The sequence below is a fragment of the Equus quagga genome, chromosome 5 (genome assembly GCF_021613505.1).
Source record: "Equus quagga isolate Etosha38 chromosome 5, UCLA_HA_Equagga_1.0, whole genome shotgun sequence".
NCBI classification, from domain to species: domain Eukaryota; kingdom Metazoa; phylum Chordata; class Mammalia; order Perissodactyla; family Equidae; genus Equus; species Equus quagga.
The window spans coordinates 66726403-66746540 of NC_060271.1; the positions used below are offsets into that span (position 1 = coordinate 66726403).

At 43.0% G+C, this 20138-nt stretch overlaps 1 protein-coding gene across 1 annotated transcript in view; it reads left to right on the forward strand.

Annotated features, from left to right (window-relative positions):
• Nucleotides 1-337: 337 nt before the first annotated feature.
• Nucleotides 338-20138, forward strand: part of POLR1A (RNA polymerase I subunit A) — a 75906-nt gene continuing 56105 nt past the window's right edge. Inside the window, exons 1-7 of the mRNA XM_046661379.1 lie at nt 338-510; nt 7645-7849; nt 8740-8889; nt 13835-13942; nt 15200-15285; nt 15415-15518; nt 19739-19825. Of these exons, the coding sequence (XP_046517335.1) occupies nt 434-510; nt 7645-7849; nt 8740-8889; nt 13835-13942; nt 15200-15285; nt 15415-15518; nt 19739-19825 (817 nt within the window). The 5' untranslated portion in view covers nt 338-433. The remainder of the gene's footprint in view (nt 511-7644; nt 7850-8739; nt 8890-13834; nt 13943-15199; nt 15286-15414; nt 15519-19738; nt 19826-20138) is intronic.

Sequence of the window (20138 nt, forward strand, 5' to 3'; positions counted from 1 at the left end):
TCGACCTTCCGGGTCGCCAAGGGAAGGGGGGGGAGGTGGGCGGGGAATAGCTCGGCTATTGGCTGAGACGGAACATGATAAAAGCAATATAAAGTAGGAGGTAAGAAGCTCATGGTTTGAAAGACTTTGTTACGGAAGTTAAAGGCTCCATACACCTCATTTGCCTCGAATAAATTTTGTAAAACGATTAGTATAATGTATTATATATCTTCGGTTGTTTTCAAAATAAAAGGGCGAGTGAGAGTCGTGAAATTATTTTCCTCCCCCCCCAGAGGAGAGGTGATCTCATCCACGTAAATCTCATTCCCGCGAGCATTTCTCGCGCGCAAGCGCAGTTTAAAATCACATGGTGGTTGCGAGGATGAGGTTGTAAGGCTTTACTAGTGCTGACTGGCGCTTCTCTTTGGGTGTCTGAACTCAAGACTAACGGACGATGTTGGGCTCAAAGAACATGCCCTGGCGGCGGCTGCAGGGCATTTCATTTGGGATGTATTCGGCTGAAGAGCTCAAGTAAGGAGTTGGTGGGGAGCGTGCAGTTTGTCTCCTGAGGTCTGCGCCATAAACTACTGTTCCCGAAAGGTCTTGGGCCCGGTTTATTCTCTGAGTCTCTGGTTGTGCGGCGCGCGGCCTGCTGGGACCCGTAGTTCCGGGAGGAACGTCTTGCGTTCGCGTGCATTGCCTAGAACCCGAAGGGGCTGCGAAAGCGTTTGCGCTGGGGAGGCGGGGGTTCCCGTATTGCCGCGTTATCGTCCTCCAGTCGCCACGTTAATTAACCAGCGTTTGTGGAGTTACTGTAATGTCTCTGACGCGGTCAATTAAGCACGTAATTAGTCTCCTCTTCTCTGTAAAGTGACCATCCTTTAAGACTCAGTTCAGGGGACAGCTCTATGCTAGGACTCCTCTGTATTCCCTGCCTAGTTACTAAATCAAGAGGGCTCTTCTATTTCTGTGACAAGTACTTCTTCGTTCCGCCTTACTCGATCAGTTTGTCAACTCACAAATATTTATTGATCATCTAGTTTTTGTCAGGCACTAAGCTAGGCGTTAGTGACACATTGGTGGGAAAGGTCCTTCCATTCATGGCTTATATTCGAATTCGTCTTAGGCTCCTTAATCTGATTCCTTTTCTGCTTAAATCTTGGTGTTCCTTGAGGTTCTGTTCTGCTCATATTGCTTTTCTTGTCCTAAATGTTGTCCCTAGACAATTTCACCACTTTCATGATTGATAAACTCTCAAATTTAAATCTTCAGCCAGATTTCTTTTCCTGGTTTTCAGACTGATTTGTTCAGCTGTTTTCTAGACATCGCTACTTGAATTTGACACAGAGACCTTAAACTCATATACCAAAAACTCAGCATGCACCTCCCCTCCCCACCCTCTCCCTGCAAAGGGAAGGGGAACTTGCCCTTCCAAAATGATGTACCTAGTCTAGGGCAAAATGGTCACTATTTTGTGACTGGGAAATAATTTTAGACCTGTGTCTCCTGACACCTGATTTACTTATTGGGTTCTCACTGTGTGTCACCTACATACCTATTTGTTCTATACTCTCCTTTTATTGCTACTGCTGCTACTTTAGACCAGGCCCTTATCTCTTGTTTGAATTGTCTTTTCCTTCCACATCCCCCCCTTACACCTGTTCAGTCCATCTTGCACATTGCTGTCAAAATTATTCTTCCAAAGTGCAAATTTTATTATGCTGCTGTCACCCTTAAAACCGTCTAGAGGCTCTTCATTTCCCTGAGGTAAAGGATACTTTCTTAGCTTAGCCTACAAGTTCTCCCATGATCAGGTCATTGCTGATTTTAGCTTTAACAATCATCCCTTTCTTAACCCTACTAAACCGCTTGCACATTCCAGAAACTGCCATCAGGTTTCAACATCTGAGCCTTTGTTCAGTCTGTTTCCTCTGCATGCAGTGTCCTCTTTGCCAGAGGGACGTGCTTACTTGTCTCTCTCCGCACCTTCAGCAGACATCTGGAATGCATCTCTTCCACTCCTAAGGCTCAGCCCAACCTTTCTTATTTTCTGAGGTCTGTCGACACCTAGTACAGTCACCTGTCATGATGCCTCAGTCACTTTTTGTGCTTGTTTATATTTGCGTTTTCCTCTGCTAGCCTTGAGCTTCCTGTATGTCTCATTCCTTTCTCTTATGTTGACTCTGGTTGAATGAATGGATGAGTAAACTCTTGAGTTGCAGCTCTGGTGACATTGGGAACAGTGTGCTAGCCCAGAAATTCCAGTTATATTATCACCATCCATAAATAGATACAATTTCATCCAAAAGCAAAAGTGTTTTAGGTTACTTGAGTTTTTTAGAGGATAATTGTGGAGTTTTCAGACAGTGAACTGGATGAGCAAATTTATACCCATGAGTAACACTGTAGACATATTTGGGTCCAGGGTTGAGGAATTATAGTGATTATGCTACCTTTTATTGTGCTGGGGTCTCATAGCTTTCCATCTCACTCGGAGTAAAAGCCAGGTCCTTGAAATGGCCTGGAAGGGCTATTCTGGCCCCTGCTACTTCTCTGAACTCACCTCTATTCCTGCCACTCTGGCCTCCTTGCTGTTCCCAGAGCACCATAGGTACAATCCACCTCAGGACCTTTGCACTCCCTCCTTCTTCCTCCTGTACAGCCCTCTTCCCAGGTGACTGCATGGCTTGCTCCCTCATCTCCTTCAGGCCTTTGCTCAAGTATATCCTTCTTAGTGTGGGCTTCCCTGACCACTGGCACACCCTATCATCCTTCCTCTTTCCTGCTTTATTTTTCTCCATAGCACTGTCTGCCATCTAACAGACAGTATACTTATACGTTTTGGGTTTTGTCTGAATTCCTTCCTCCAATAGAATGTAAAGCCCACAAGTATAGGAATTCTTGTCTGTTACCCAAGTATCTAAAACTGCCTTTGGCACACAGGAAGCACTTGACAAATATTTGTTAAATGCTTGCATGAGTGGATGGAGGAGCTATCTGTTCAGCACTCGGCACTTTCAATCCTTCTTAGAACCATTTTTAGTGGTGTCTTTGGTTACAGGAGAGGAAATTCAGGGCCAGAGAAGAAAGTGAGTCTCTAAGAAGCAGCAAAGGTCGTTCTCAAACCCAAGTCAGTTAGTCTCCAACTCTGTTCTCTAGTGTAGTCCCTGCTGGTTGCGTCTCTTCTCCATCCCATTGCTGCAGTGCTTAGAGGGACTGTCTCCTCTTCCCCAGCAAGACAGGGGAACTTTGTTCAAATCACTGTATTTTATGTACGTTATCTTCTGATCATAAAGGAGCCGCTGCAAGGCCCAGTTTTTAGTAAGAAAAAAGGCTAAGTAGTTTGTCCAGGGTTGCCCAACTTAAGGTTGCAGCTAGGCTCTCGATTTGTGGGAGGAGACCCCACACACGACATGGGGTTAGATTTGACTTCTTGTGTCATTAGCTTACTGGTAGCAAAGTGATCTTGTAGACAAGAAGCACAGCAATGGGTGTCCATGTAGCCTCCCTTGGCTCTCAGAGTGACACCGCCCAGGCAAGAAAGGTTCTTCCAGATCTGAGCACTTAGTTCTTGATGTGCCCCCATCATTTTATACACAGTTCACAAGTCACCATTCAGGAAGAACTTAACTGTTTCTGGGCTTCATGAAAGGGAATGTTTGTGCTTCCCTCAGTAGGGGGCTCTCCTCTTCCCCATTAGGGCCTACTTGCTGATTGATTACAGCAGGAGATTGGGGTCGGTGCCCAAGTGTCCCTGAACAGTGACTCTACTGCTAGCTTTCCAGTGTTCTGGAAAACCCATTTCCCTGTACTCCCTCCTAGTTGGGAGCGGATTTAGAGCTCAGATCTTTCTCACCCCAAAGCCGTGTTCTTTCTAAGAGCTGCTTCTGCCCTGCCAGGCCCCCAGTTGTGAGAGGAGTGCTGTGGTGTAGCAGTGAGGGCGGCAAGAAGCCCTAACAACAGCCTGTTTTTATGTCAGGGAAGTTGTTAAGTTGGGTGTTTATCTCTTGGAGACTGCCTCTTATGAATTCTACACCCTAGTTATCTTGTGAAAGTCAAGGTCTGCCTCCCCCATAGAGAGACTGAGGATGAGGACCAAAAAAATACGTTCAATTTTGGATGTGAGCTATTTGTGTTGCCTTTATAAGCATAGGACGTAATTCTGCCAGTTAGCACAAGTCTGTACTGGCCCCACCTGTCTGTTCTTTTTCCATCATTGTAGCTCCAGCAAGGGAAGTGAAGCACCAACTTAGAGAACATGATAGGGAGCAGACGTAGTGGTGAAAGACTTTCATCAGGGCTTAGTTAACATTGCTTTACACAGTACATGTTTTCCTTATTGGTAGTTCCAGTTAAGTTTTGGAGCTCACTGTCAAAGGAACAAGAAGGAAATGCAGATGAATATTTGTCCAACTATGGAGGAGAGGGACTTAGCCTAAAGGTAGTAAGGAAAGTGCCTTGGAAAAGACCTGTGAAACTTTTTTATTTTTTAATTTTTTTGCTGAGGAAGATTTGCCCTGGGCTAACATCCACTGCCAATCTTCCTCTTTTTGTGTGTGAGCCACCATCACAGCATGACCACTGACAGATGAGTGGTGTAGGTCTGTACCCAGGAACCAAGCCTGGGCCACTGAAGTGGAGTGCACTGAACTTAACCACTAGACCACCAGGGCTGGCCCTGACCTGTGAATTTAACTCATTAAAAATTTTTAAACTTGATGCAAAGAATACCATCAAGAAAGTGAAAAGACAAGAATGGGAGAAAATGTTTGCAAATCGTATATCTGATAAAGAACTTATGTACTGAATATATAAAGCGTTCTTTTTTTTCCCCCTGCTTTTTCTCCCCAAATCCCCCCAGTACATAGTTGTATATTTTAGTTGTGGGTCCTTCTAGTTGTGGCACGTGGGACGCCACCTCAACGTGGCCTGACAAGCAGTGCCATGTCGGCGCCCAGGATCTGAACCAGCGAAACCCTGGGCCACCGAAGTGGAGTGCGTGAGTTTAACCACTCGGCCACGGGGCCAGCCCCTAAAGCACTCTTTCAACTCAATGATGAAAAGGCAAATAAGCCAATTAAAAAACGGGTAAAGGATTTGAATAGATATTCCTCCAAAGAGGATATATAAATGGCCAATAAACACATAAAGAGATGCTCAATGTCTCTTAGTCATCAGGGAAATGCACATCAAAACCACAGTGAGATAGTATATCACACCCACTAGGATGGCTAGAATCAAAAAGTCAGCAAAAAGTGTTGGCAAGAATGTGGAGAAATTGGAGCCCTTGCATATTGCCGGTAGCAATGTCAAATGGTGCAGCTACTTTGGAAGAGCGTTTGGCACTTCCTCAAAAAGTTAAATATGGTGTTACCATATGACCCAGCACTTCCACTCTTAGGTATATATCCAAGAGAAATGGAAAAATACATCCACACAAAAACTTGTGCACAAATGTTCCCATCAGCATTATTCATAATAGCCAAAAATATGGAATTAACCCAAAAGTCTGTCAACTGATAAAAGGAATAAATCAAATATGGTACATCCATACAGTGGAATATTATTTGGCAATAAAAAGAAACGAAGTACAGATACATGCTACAACCTAAATGAACCTTAAAAACATGCAAAGTTCAAGAAGCCAGTTTCAAGAGACCACATATTGATTCTGTTTATGTGAAATGTATGGAACAGGCAAATCTCTGGAGACAAAAAGTAGATTAGTTGTTGCCCAGGACTGGTGAGGGAGGTGGAGAGGGATGGAGAGTGACTGCTAATGGGTACAGAGTTTCTCTTATTGGGGATGAAAATGTTCTAAAATTAGATTGTGATGGTTGCACAACTCCATGTTATACCAAAAAACACGGTGTGTACACTTTAAATGGATGAATTGTATGCTATGTGAGTTATATCTCAAGCTGTTAAAGAATTTATAAACTTTCACATATGAAAAATGACAAATCACAAGTTATAAACTAGGAAAAATATTTGCCACCATTATGGTAAAAGGTTAATGTCTGGGGCCGCCCCCGTGGCCAAGTGGTTAAGTTCGTGCGTTCCGCTTTGGAGGCCCAGGGTGTCGCCAGTTCGGATCCTGGGTGCGGACATGGCACTGCTCGTCAAGCCATGCTGAGGTGGCGTCTCACACCCCACAACTGGAAGGACTCACAACTAAAAATATACAACTGTGTAGCAGGGGGCTTTGGGGAGAAAAAGGACAGATAAAATCTTTACAAAAAAAAAAAAAAGTTAGTGTCCCCCTGTGTAATGATCTCATGTAAGACAATAATGAAAACATTAAGATTTTAATTAAAAAAAATGAAGGACCAAAACAACTTTTAAAAAATACCATAATTTAAAACTTAATTAACATGTCATTGGGTTACCCCCTCCCCACCGAGCTTTAAATTTGGGAAGATTTTTAAGTGCCAAGACACAGTGCGGGTTAGGACAGAGGTGCAATCTACTGTTAGCCCACCTTTTCTGGAATGCAAGGTGCCAGAATATCAAAAACAAAAAAAATATCAAAAAACAGTTCGCACCCTTTCATTCAGGGATTACACTCCATTGAAGATAAATTATATTTTTAGGAAATAGTTAAAAGTTTGACTTATTCTATGTAAAAATCTTTACCCAGATAGGTATCATAAGCTTACCTGTAATAGTTTCGTTAAATGAATTATATTGCCATATAATGAAAAATTTTGCAACTTTTAAGCATTACTTTTCCAAAGAATTTTTAGTGACATAAAAACACTCTTTTAATGCTAACTTAAAATGAACAAATGCAATGCTAGAAATAACGAATGTTCCCAGTTACGTTTTGAAAAAATGTATCTGTAGAAAAAAGTCTGTGAATGTTAACAGTGGTTTCCTCTAGATCATGAGATTTGGATGATTCGCCTTTGTCTTTATTTTCTAAATCAGGAAAAAAAAGTTTAAAAAGCAAACAGCGTGAATGTGGTTTTGGTAAAAGTAGTTTGTTAGGTGTCCATTGGGAGCCCCCTTTAACCCGAACGTAAAATACTGTGATGAAACCTTTAGTAAAGCAGGTTATATTTCTCAAAGGTTTGCACATTTGTGTTTAATTTTCCTCAATTTACTATTCCTGCACATGGGGATTTTTGGGTCCCCTCCCTTTTATTGCACTCGGTGGGCTTTGGAGTCAGGTCTGGTCATATCCTGCCTCCCTCCACCCCATCCTGGCTGTATCACCTGGATTGACTCAACTAACTGCTCTGAGCTTCAGTTTCCTTCTCTGAAAAATGCATATAGTGATGCCCATCCCAGAGGGTTAAAGTCAGACTAAATGCTGCTTGTAAAGCATTTGGTGTGTAGTAGGCATGTAACATTTTTTTTGGTAAACAAACAGTCTTCCAGTGTACTCAGTGCAAGATTTGCACTAAATGTGTTTTTGGAAGATTTTATCACTCTTAATTATTCGGCGCACATTTATTGAGCAACCGCTGTGTGCAGGCTCTGTGCTAAGTGCTAAGCTTCATTGGTGAGCAGGGCAGACACAGACTCTGCCCCCTGGAGCTATCAGCATGTCTGGGGAAACCGACATACAATTATCATGTGACCACAGTTTTGTACATGCCAAAGAGGAAACGTCCAGGAAGTTGGGTAACCTTTTTCCCTTGGTCTTTTCTGTCTCCTTAGGAAATTAAGTGTTAAGTCCATTACGAACCCTCGATACCTGGACAGCCTGGGGAACCCATCAGTGAATGGCCTATACGATTTAGCTTTGGGCCCCGCGGACTCCAAAGAGGTGTGCTCCACCTGTGTGCAGGACTTCAACAACTGCTCCGGCCACCTGGGCCACATTGAGCTTCCACTCACCGTGTACAACCCTCTCCTCTTCGATGTATGTTCTTCCCTGGGCCACCCTGGATGTGTGGGTCTCAGGGCTACTGGTGGGATTCGTGAGTGCCACCCCTCTCCCCACAGGAGTTGTCTGAGGAGGTTAGCTCCAGACATTTTGAGTTAAAGTGCTCTTTACCATGAGATTTAAATCCTTGAGGAGCCAAAGCTGGTAAATTCAACGTGGTCTGCAGCCCTAACCAATGAATTCTAGTTTGATTCCATTTGAGAAGAGCCACATCTTGGTTCTGTTCACACGGGAGGAAAAAAGCTTTCAGGTTCATCACCTTTGCCTTAGGTTTCAGGGGCTCCATGCCCTTCAGGAATCTGGGCAGAGCCTCCCTGGCAATTGAGGGATCTTTGGAGTTTTCCAAGCCTCTGAGTCCTTAAGGTGAAGTTATAGACTCTTGCTTGGTGGCAGGAGGAGCAGGGCCCTGGAAGGCCCAACAGTGAGCTAAGAATGCAGCTCTTGTCTGGAGTCCTGCTTGTGTATTTTCAGCACTTTCTATCAGTTAACCTGGCCTCAAGGATTTGTTTTAAACTGCAGATGATAGTGTACATGATTTCTGTCTGTTAGTCATATTAAGGAAAGAGAATCATTTTCATTATTTAGTATTAAGTATTTAGTACTTAATTAAATAAAATAAAGGTAGTTTGTTACTTTAGACCCAAATTAAATTTCAAGTTTTAATGAATTAAAATGAAACCTTAAGAGAAAATAGGAAAATTTATCTGTTCTTAGGGTCAGGAAGGGCTTTCTGGGTATGGAGGCTGAAGTGGAATTCTTAAAGGGGTAAACTGACGCATACAAGCAAAAATTGTGAGTACATTGGAAATCACCTTGATGCTACATCACCTTCTAATATCCTGCTGCTTTTTCTACCCTCTCTTCAGAAACTCTACCTGCTGCTCCGGGGCTCCTGTTTGAACTGCCACATGCTGACTTGCCCCCGGGCTGTGATTCACCTCTTAGTCTGCCAGCTGAGAGTTCTGGAGGTCGGGGCCCTGCAAGCAGTGTACGAGCTGGAGAGAATTCTGAACAGGGTAGGTGGGTCGTGGCTGTCATGGAAATCAGGCAAGCCAGGGTGGTGGAAACAAGAGCTGCTTGTGTGTTGTCCCCATGAACTGCCAGCCTAATAGTCACCAGAATGTTTGATCTTTATGTCTTACATACCAGTAAGCTGGGTGTGAAAACATGAAGCATAAGAATAATTAAAGAACGTTAATGAAAACAACATTGAAATATTTTGTCATTTTCCTCATCAGTGAGCTTTTTTCTCCTGGACCCAGAATCCGGTCAAGGTGCTTCCATTGCTTTGGATTGTTAACATGCCTTTGGTTTGTTTGAATGGAGAAAATTCTTTTTCATGATAGTGACTTTTTTGAAGACTCAAGGCCAGTTGTCCAATAGGATTTGTGACATTCTGGGTTTGTCTGGCTGTTTCCTCATAAGATTCACATTTTGGTAAGAATAGAACCTACCAGCTATAGGACACTGTGTATTTCATCATTTTAGGAGGCATGCATGTGCTGTCTGGTTGTTCCCCTGTTGGTAATGCTGAGCTTCATGACTTGGATACGATGCTGACTACCAGATCTCTCTATTGTAAAGAGACATTTTTCTCTTTGTGGTTAGTAATTGCTTCAGATTTTCTGGTGCTATTATAAATCTCTTACTTAAAATTCACTTTCTGTTTGTTGGTAGTTCAAACTATTACTGATTTTTTGTATTGATTTATGTTGAAGTAATCTGAAAACAGTGTCTCATCAATTCTAATACCTTATCTGTAGATTTTTTTAGATTTTCACCATAGTCATATCATCTGTGAATGATAGCAGTTTTGTGTCTTTCCAATCCTTATATGTTTTGTTTCTTTTTCTTACCTTATTTTGGTGGCTAGACTCTACATTACTATGTTAAAGGGGGTAGTGGGCATCCTGGTCTTGTTTTTTGTCACAAAAGGAAGCCTTTCACCTTTCCTTTCCTGGATAATTCAGTCTTAAAGACATTAGGTGGATAGAGCAAGACAGGATTCTACACAGGTGTGGCCTGGTGTGGATTGTCAGAGCCCAAGCAAGGTGAGAAAAATATTCAAAGGGAGAGTGTCCCAGCCTGAGCAGAGTGAGGAGGGTGTGCCTACGTGTGCAGGCAGCTGTACGTGGAATGTCAGAGCTCAGATAGGGTGAGGAGGATGTGCAATGGGGATAAAGGCTCAGCATGGGATGTGGGTGTCCAAGTCAGATAAGAAGGTGCCCATGCTAGGTGACCCAGAGTGGGATATCAGAGCCCAAATAGAGCAAGAAAGGGGTCCACAAGGAGGGCAGCCAGGATTACGATGTGAGCCCAAGTCAGGTGAGAAGGGTCCATGCCTGGAATGGGTGGCAGCAGTAATGGGAGAGTGGTTACAATACAGGAAAGATTGATCAGATAAGTACATATAGACATGTGTCACTTAACGATGGGGATATGTTCTGAGAAATGTGTTATTAGGTGATTTCATCATTGCGTAAACATCATAGAGTGTATTTACAGAAACCTAGATGGTATAGCCTACTATACATCTAGGCTGTATGGTAACTGATCTTATGGGACCACTGTTATATATGTGGTCTGTTGTTGACTAAAACGTCATTATGCAGTGCATGGCTGTATGTACTTATTTGATTTCACACTTTCAGGAAGGGAGTTAAAATTGTATGAAAGAAGACCCAGAATTAATCCTGTAGTGTCAGAATAGAATTAGAAGTATCAGTGTGAAGAGAGTGTGTGTGTCTGTGTGTGCATGTGCCCGTGTGGGTGTGCTCACACACACACATGCACATAGATATTCCCTCATTCTGCCCCGGGAGGGTCTTGGAGCAGTGGTAGCAGTGAGCACACTTAGGACCTACATCTGGGCTTATAAATATCATTCTTCACTAAAAGGGCTTCTTGGATAAATGGCTGATTCTAGGGCCAAGACAGAGAAGTACAAGGAACCTGGAAAATCATGTGCCCCAGAGCAAGGAGGTGCTCAAAGAATGATGGAGACATGTCAAAAGGACACAGAACTTAGCTTGAAGGGCTCACACCAGCCAAATCTGGGACAGTTTGAACATCAAAATAAGTGATGACAGTAAACTATTACAATCTGTTCAATAAAGTAGGAATCCATGAGTTCATGCTGATATAAATGGATGAATGATCTGAAAGTTTAGGTAACAGGCCACTTAAACAGTTTCAAAATGCTCCCACACACACATAATCTTTATTAATTACAAAGAGGGGAAAAGGAGTAATTTTATGGTGGCGAAGTCTGGCAGTCACCCCCTTACTCGTTGGTCAAAGTGAGCATCATCTAATGCAACAGATAGAAATCATGCACAGCCTGATAGGATGCAGTGAGAAGAGCAGAGTGTCGCTTCTATGTTTTCCTTCCAGAGATTTACTAGGTGAATCTGATCGTAAGGAAACAGCAGACACACCCAGGTTGAGGGATATTCTGTTTAACTCGCCTTTAATCTTCAAAGTGTTAATGTCTTCAGAGTTAAAGACTAAGGAACTCTTCTAGACTGAAGGAGACTAAAGGGACATGACAAGTAAATGCAACGGGTGGCTCTGAACTGGATACTTTTGCTATAAAGGACATCATTGGAGAGTTGGCAAAACTTGAATGGTGTTTGAGGATTAGATGGTAGTAATTTATTAATGTTAATTTACTGTTCTTGATTATTGTGTTGTGGGCATATTAGAGAATGTCCTTGCTTATAGATAATGTTCACCAAAGTTATCTGGGGACAATGAGACACATCAGCGACTTACTTTCAAATGTTTCAAGAGAAAACCATTTTTTTAAACTTGCATCTTTTCTGTGAGTCTGAGATAGTGTCAATATAAAATTAAATTACACCAAAAAAAAAAAACCCCAAAACAAAAACCCCAGGGAAGCATTTCAACATTTTACCAGTAAGTATGATATTTGTTGAACTTTCTTTATAGAGTCTTTTTATCAGATTAAGAAAACTCTATTCCTATTTTGCTAAGATGGCTGAATGTTGAATTTCATCAAACACTTTTTCTGAACCTATTGAAGTTTCAGATAGTTTTCTCCTTTAACCAGGTCACGTGGTGAATTACTCAATTCCTTTTCTAATGTAAAACTAACCTTGGATTCCTGAGATCCCTTGTTCTTGATAATTTACCTTTTTAATATGTTGCTAGATTGGACTTCCTAATATTTTGTCTTAGGATTTTTGCACCAGTGATCATGAGTGCCATTGGTTTGTAAATTTCCCTTCTCATATTGTCCTTTTGAGTTTGGTTATCTAAATGAGGTTGACCTCATGAAATGAGTTAGAGAATTCTTTCTTTCTCTTTCTCTCTCTTTAAAATGCTCTGAAAGAATCCATGTAAGATTTGAGACACTGTACACCAGCAGGGCAATGCCAGACGTTTCTCTTCAGTAGGTGTCCTCTCATAAGTGACTGTTCAAGAGCAAAAGAACAAGATCACACCTGGGTATGGGAGCCGCCCGGGCCCAGAAGCCCCATGCTCCAAATAGGAATCTGTATCTTCTGTGACAGTTCCATGGGTCTGGCTTCCAGAGAGCCTCAAGGATGTGCCTAATAGCACCAGGGAAGCTCAGAGCTGTGGTTTCCCACTAGCTACTTATAGTTCTTTCATAGCCTTCCTAGTTCAGATGCAGTCTAACCAATTGAGGTCATTTTTACCATAAGCAGTGCTGCCTAATAACACAGTTATATCCAGTTTTATCAAGTTTCCAGGGAATAGAGCTAAAAAGTAAACCCAAGGTCAGATGTGTCCAAAAGAGAGATTGAAAGAGAGAGAGGATATTCTTAAACTTTTACTCAGAGTAAATTATATTTTTCTAAGAATTTGTGTCTTTCCTCTAAAGTTTCAAATTTATTGGCATAAAATTGTTCATGATGTCTGCTACCTTAAATTTTTTTGGTAAAACATACACGCAGAAATGCATTAATCATGCATACGATCTAACAAATAGTTACAAAGTTACCATCACCCATACGCTTACCGTCAATGTCAAGATATTGTATTGTCCACGTCTTCAAAAACTCTGTCCCCTTCCCCACGTTGCGTGCTTATTTTTGACAGTTTTGTTGTTGTACTTACATTCTTTTTAAGAATAATTTGAGGCCTAGGATGGTGCTGCCTTCCTCCAGAAAGGATTCTTACTGCTTCTACCACGTGCTTGGTGGCTTGGGACCATCGTAGTCCAGGTCCAAAGCTTAAGGCTCGCTGGACTGCCGGGTGATTAGAATCCAGACTGCAGTTCTGTCCGAGGGCTGTCTAGTTCCCCAGGGTGTAGCCCTTTGGGTTCCCAGCTTCTGTGTTTGTGTGTTGGGATGGGAGGGAAGGTATCCCATTTGATTTCTGTCCTTGCACTAACTCTAGGCTTTGATTTCTGTCCCCGTCACCATTTGAGGCCTTCAGAGTAAAAAGTTCAAAATTCCTGAATTGGAAAATGCACCCCAGGCCAAGGCTGCCATGTCGCACAGCTCCAGGGAGCATCACGGAAGTCTGTTTAATGTCTTCCCTGGGAGGGGCGTAACTACACTGAGGGTTGCACTGGGCCATGCATTGCAGAGCCCTGCGTCAGAGCAGACGTGGCCCCTGCCCTCTCTCACCTCCTAGATTCCTGTTTTCCCTTCAGTTTGGCCTGCTTATTCCTCACTGTCCCATCAGCTCTTCAGAGCTTTAACATTTTTATTTATCCTATCTTTGGTTCTTCTCAGTTTTAGCTTTGGTCTGAATAGGCCACCATTTTTGGAAGCAGGATATTCTCTTGTTGGATTTTGGTTTTTTTAACAGCATTGTTGCCTCACTGTTTTGAAAATGCAGCACAGCATGAGGTTTCTTTCTGTCCTCTCAAACTAAGCTCTCCCTCCCTTGGAGAAACTCCTCCCTGGGATGCTGTTAACCATACACTTGATTTACTGCAACAGGATGGTTTTCTTTTTTGTTTTTCAGTTTCTAGAAGAAAACTCTGATCCTACCGCGTTTGAAATTCAGGAAGAGTTAGAACAGTATACAACCAAAATTGTACAGAACAACCTCCTGGGATCCCATGGTGCACATGTGAGTTACCCTGTTTCTCCTTTCCCGTAACAGTCGATCTTTAGCATAATTGTCATAGTTCCTGTTGCACTGTCATTTGCATGTACTTTTGGCTTCCCGAAGTAGACTGGGGTTTGAGTCCCAGCTTTGCCTCTTTTGAGGCTTGTGACCTTGAAAGTTACATAACCGTCCCCGAACCTCCGTTTCCTCGTCTTTGATGCCTGCCTGTAGGACTGATGAGAAGATTAGATGAAATTGGGTGGTTTGGGAACAGAGTCCATCAAGGTTATGGCATACAGTCTCACTCTGAGAATGCTGTCCATGTCCTTTTATTCTCTCTCTCCAACGCTGTAAACCCTTGCTACCTCCCTGTCCCCCTACTTTGCACCTGTGTAAGTATCAGTTTGTTCAGTGGATGAATGAATGGCGGAGGTAATCAACCTACAGTACCAGACTTGAAATCCAGTTCACCTCATGCCCAAGTTTCACACCAGACCTTCTGATTTAATTGGTCTGGAGTAGGGCCCAAGTAGGTGTTACAAAGGCTCCTGAGTGCGTCTCATTTGCAGCCAGGCTCCAAACCACTCGTGTAGGTTAACTGTGGCTGTGCCTTTCTCAGACCCTGAGGTCCACCCGAGGGAGGCAGCAGGGAGGGTGCACCAGCTCCATCCAGGGAGGTTTGTTTTAAATTAAAGTAATTAGCATTTATTGAGTATTTACTGTATTCCAAGCCTCATACTGTATTCAAGGGGTCTTTATCTTAGTACTAGCTTGGTGAGGTGGTTACTATTATTCCTATATCATGAATGCGGAAACTTAAGATGTAAAGAAGTCACTCGGTAACTAGTAGAGTTGGCTGTATCAGGGTTCTGTGGAAAATTATCTTTAAGAAAGGGGTGTCTGAGCCAGCCCTGATGGCCTAGTGGTTAAAGTTTGGCGTGCTGCACTTTGGCAGCCTGGTTGGATTTCTGGTCGTGGAACCACACCCCCTTGTCTGTCAGTAGCCATGCTGTGGCAGCAGCTCACACAGAAGAAACAGTAGGACATACAACTAGGATGTACAACTATGTCCTGGGGCTTTGGGGAGGCAAAAACAAAAAGAGGACGCTTGGCACCAAATGTTAGCTCAGGATGAATCTTTCTCAGCAAAAAATAAATAAAAAAGGGGAGGTGGCTTCCCGTGGTGTTTTTTTTAAAAAGATGAAAACCGCGTAATGAGTACACACTAGGTTCTTTTCAAAACGGCAGTCTGAGATTTTTTGACTTTTTCCTAAACAGGTGAAAAATGTCTGTGAGAGCAGGAGCAAACTCATTGCTTACTTCTGGAAGGCACATATGACTGCTAAGCGATGTCCCCACTGCAAGTGAGTGTCAGGCTCTTACCTTTCCCTGTGCCCGGTGAGAAGCCTCTGGCCAGTCACTCAGCTGTAAATTAAATGGCTTGTTGGGTTTTCTTCTCTCACTTCTCCAATCACAACTGTCTTCACATGTAGGACTGGGCGGTCAGTCGTCCGAAAGGAGCACAACAGCAAACTGACAATCACGTATCCAGCCATGGTGCACAGGAAAGCTGACCAGAAGGACACGGAGCCCCCAGGTAAGCAGGCCAGGCCCCGGGAGGCTCTCAGCTGCATTCTCATGCGTGGCCATCAGATGTGTCCTGAACCTTGGGAATACCTGGTCTTCTGCACCAGGTTTCTGAGCTGCATGTTTGTGGAGGAACGGTGTCTAGGCCTCTTAGGACCAGAGGGGATCCTGGTGAGTGCCCAGCCCCGGCCACTCACACGGAACTGATGGGCTGGGCTACGTTTTGACACGTGGCTCCAAAGGCTGAATGAGGTGCCTCTTGCTTCAGGTCTTCATTTTTCTGAAAGATTTTTGAGGAAGAAATTCAGAAATTTACTTGGCAGATAACTGAGAACTGTGTTATTGTCGGACAAGTATGGATTTATTTTGAAGTAAACTATAGGTGAATTTTAAAGAAAAACTATAAGCATTCAAAGAACGTTAGCACCTCCTGCAGGCTGTCCCTGGCTCCCACTCAGATCTCTGGAGTGGAGTGTCTCCTCCTCGGCTCTGCTCTGCCCTCATGGGTATTTGGGAAATATTTGAGAGACTGACTTAGTACTCCAACTTTTTTCTTTTTGTAATAAGTTTGTTTAAACATGTTTTTCATTTTTCATTTGAGGTGGTGAAGGTTAAATAAGGTATTCCATTTGAAGTACTGAGACCAGTGCCCGCTGTGTAGTGTGTGCTCTGTAGATGTTAACTGTTCATTTTTTATTGTACAGTCGGTATGCCAGGGTGGGAAAAGCCTGTGATTGACACCTCACTCTGCGGCTTATTCTGAGTGGCTTAGAGAAGGTCCCTTCTTGGACCTTCAGTTTTCAACTCTGTGTAGCGGCAACAACAGAACTTCTTACCCAGAGTTGAGGAGATTTTGTGCATAAAAGTCTATAGCATATTGTTACTAAACCTTATTCCAGAGCTTGAGAATGTAGAATAGACAGGGAAATAAGTTCTCTTCCTGGAGTTGTATAATCTGTCTGTTAGGTTGAGGACTCTCGCAAGGCCTGGAGTAAATAACTATCTTAGTCTGTTTGGGCTGCTCCAAAAAAAACACATAGACTGGGTGGCTTACAAACAACAAGCATTTATTTTTCACAGTTCTGGAGGCTGAGAAGTCCAAGATCGTGGTGCTGGCACAGTCAGTGTCTGGCAAGGGCCCACTTCCTCACTGATGGCCAGCTTCTCCCTGCAACCTCACATGGTGGAAAGGGGCAAGGGAGCTCTCTGGGGTCTTGTGATAAGGGCACTAATCCCAATCGTGAGAGTTCTGCCCGCATGACCTGATCACCTCTCTACAGCCCCACTCCCAGCACCATCACCTTGGGGGTTAGGATTTCAACACATGAACCTTTAGGGGACACAAACATTCAGACCATAGCAGTCACTATTTCGTTTTTAACAAACCTTTTATTTTAGACTAATTTTAGATTTGCAGAAGGGTTGCAGAGAGAGTGCAGAGAGTTCCCGTATACTCTTTACTTAGTCTGCCCTAATGTGACATCAGACCACCATGGTGCATTTGTCAAAACTAAGAAATTAACATCGGTACCCTACTCTTAGCTGAACTACAGACTGTATTTGAATTTCTCCAGTTTTTCCACTAATACCTTTTCTGTGTTCCAGGATCCAATCCAGGATACCACACTACATTTAGAAAGCCCATTTAATTTTGTTTAATGGTTAACAGTTAACAACCACAAGGGTAGATTTTCCTACACTTATAAATAGCCCTTAAAACAATTTTTAACATTGGGAATTACTGCTCTAGCCCTTAGAGCAGAAAATGTTCACAGGTTGAGAACAAAGATGGTCAGGATTTTAGAAGATAACCGTTTCCTTGGGGCAAATGTCTGGCGGTTCAGTAGCGTTTCAGTGCCTTCGCCAGGTCCGTTCTTTGAAGTAGTCTTTCACTGTGGCTGTGAGAATGTGATGGTGCCACCCAAAGTTCCATGCAGTAGAAGCAAGTCAATGGTAGTTATTGATGGTTCCAGGATTGGATTTTTAGTATTTAGCGAACATTTGCATGTTGAGCACTCAGCCTCGTGCCAAGGACCATGCCTGTGGCCCAGCACAGTGCCAAGGGGGAGACCAGACCATGTGGCCTCTGCTTTCAGAGGAGGCTACAAGGGACATGGGTCAGTGACTCCAGGAAGCAGGTGATGTGGAGGCGGGTGAGTGTTCTGAGCAAGGGTCTAGGCATGTTCCTGTACCAAAGGAAGCCAAGCAGTGAGGCCTGTGTCTGTGGTCCCCATGTCCTGGTGATCCCACAAGGAGCACCATAAGCTTGTGAAATGCTGCATATGCTCCACGGTGCTCCTTGAGCCTCACAGTGTGCATCAGCATTTTAAAATGAGAATTCTTACAGGCAAGACACTCTGCCCACTGTGATCCAGTCTTCCTCAAGTTATTTGACCTCCTGAGCCCATTTTCACATGGCAGCTCTTACAGCTGAATGAAACCCACATCAGGGATGTTCTCAAGTCCCATCTAGGCAGTCTGCATTTTTGCAGGCTGCAGAAGTGTCCTGTTAGGAGGGGTGCAGCCCATAGGAGGAGGTAGCATCCCACAGGTTTCTTCTGACTGTAAATCCTGTGATTCAACAACCCCCGTCTCTGCCCCTTCATGGTGATTAGACTGCTGTAGGGGCACTTCATGTACTGACAGCTCTGGGACAGGAGCTGGGGAGCACTGCCAGATTCGGCTGATCTTCCTCAGCCCTCAGGCCCGTTTAGTAGGAGTGAAAGTTCAGATAGTCATTTCCAGAAATGCCCACAAAATTATTCTTTAGGTTAATGGGGTCTTTTTTCTCACTCAGCGTACATAGCTTCCTAATACTGTGGTTATCCCTGAAGGTCAGAGCCTCTCTTCGTTGCATACCCACACTTCCTTCAGTTGCATTAATGGGTTGAAACATTCTGCTTCTATAGGAATCAAAATTTTAAAAGTGTAGACTCCTTGACCTAGCAATTCCACTTGTATGACTTTATCCTAAGAATTAGACATACCCACAGTATTGTTCAATTAGTTTAAAATTGGAAATATCTTAATTGCCTATTAATAGAAACTGTTAAGTAAATTATGGTACATCTGTTAATTGTTATCCAAGTTACAGATTTCTCTTAAAAGCTTGTGATGACATAGCCTCTGCAGGCGGTAAGGAAACTAACTGGAGAATTGGAGGTGGAATGAAGCTGGATTTTGCACGTGTAGAAATAGGCAAAAGAGTGGGGTTTTTAAGTATAGATTATCTTTGGATATTTTAAACATATATTTCAAGCCAGTGACTGTTTAGTATCTAAGGTGTCCTAGACACTGTCAGGTGCCAGGAACACACAGAAGACAGAGTTCCTGCCCTGATAAATACATAAAAAGAGAATATTGAGCAATATTTAATTTCAGTGAATGTATCCCAGAAGAGGTTGATAGGTTCGAACCTAGAGGATCCATTACTTAATTATCTTTGTCAATCATTAAGTGCCTTAGAGCCCCACCTCCTGAATGGCAGCCCCAAGTCTGATTTTCTGACTTACTCTGGGCATAGCTAACGGACAGTATCCCAGGATCTTGCTTAATCTGAGAAACCAAAATCAATCTGCTCACACCCCAGCATGATTCTTGTAAGAAGAACTCAAATATAAACTTACCCATAAACATGTTTGTACTCATTTATCCATACTTCTACTTATGTGAACCTTACTGGTAAAAGCCACGTGCATAAATATTTATCATAGTGTAACTTACAATAGTAAAAAATTGGGATCAACTCAGATGTCCAACTATAAGAGTGTGGTTAAGTCACTTAGGAAGCCCCAGTGGAATCTAATGTAGCTGTTAATGGTGATCAGTCAAAAGCTATGTGGCAACATGCAGAAATACTCACAAGATGACACTGAGCAAGCTAGTGTGCAAAATAAATCCACACTTAAGATGACAATTATCTAAAACACTGTATAAATCAAAGGACTAGAAAAGAATATATAAAAGTGATAATAGTGATAATGTGATGGCATGACGGGTGATGTTTTTTTCTTTTCTATTGATTTTATGCAATAGTTATGTTGTTTTCATTACCTTAGAAATTAGATTAAGGGGGAAAAAATGCAGAACTGGAATATGCTGTCCTGGAGATTGATTTTTGTAGTTAAATTGCAGGCTTGGCAGGGTTTGAAGAAAGAATTGATAAATCCCATTACAGAAAGAGTGCCTGTAATTGACTTACTGTGCTTTGATTCCCCTCTTCGGCTCCAGGAATTGAGGAGGCTCAGATGGGGAAACGAGGGTACCTGACACCCACCAGCGCTCGAGAGCATCTTATCACCCTTTGGAAGAATGAAGGTGCTGTACAAGCCTAAGGAAGTACCCTTTATCTTCTCCTGGCTTTAATTTCCTGGACTCATTTCCCCTGCCTTATTATTTTTATTTTTTCCAAGTTGCAAGCACTGTAGATCTCTCCTGGAATTGATCCATAGGTTTGGGGCAGGCTTCCCGGCACATTGTCAGTGATGCATTATCAAGGGGGGAAGGTCATTACACCTCAAACCGTGAACTTGACGATTCTGTAACTGATTCTGGTCATTAAATGACAGCTGCAATTGGGCGTCGCTTAATACAGTTTGACATATTTCTGGAAGGTTCAGTGTAACTCACC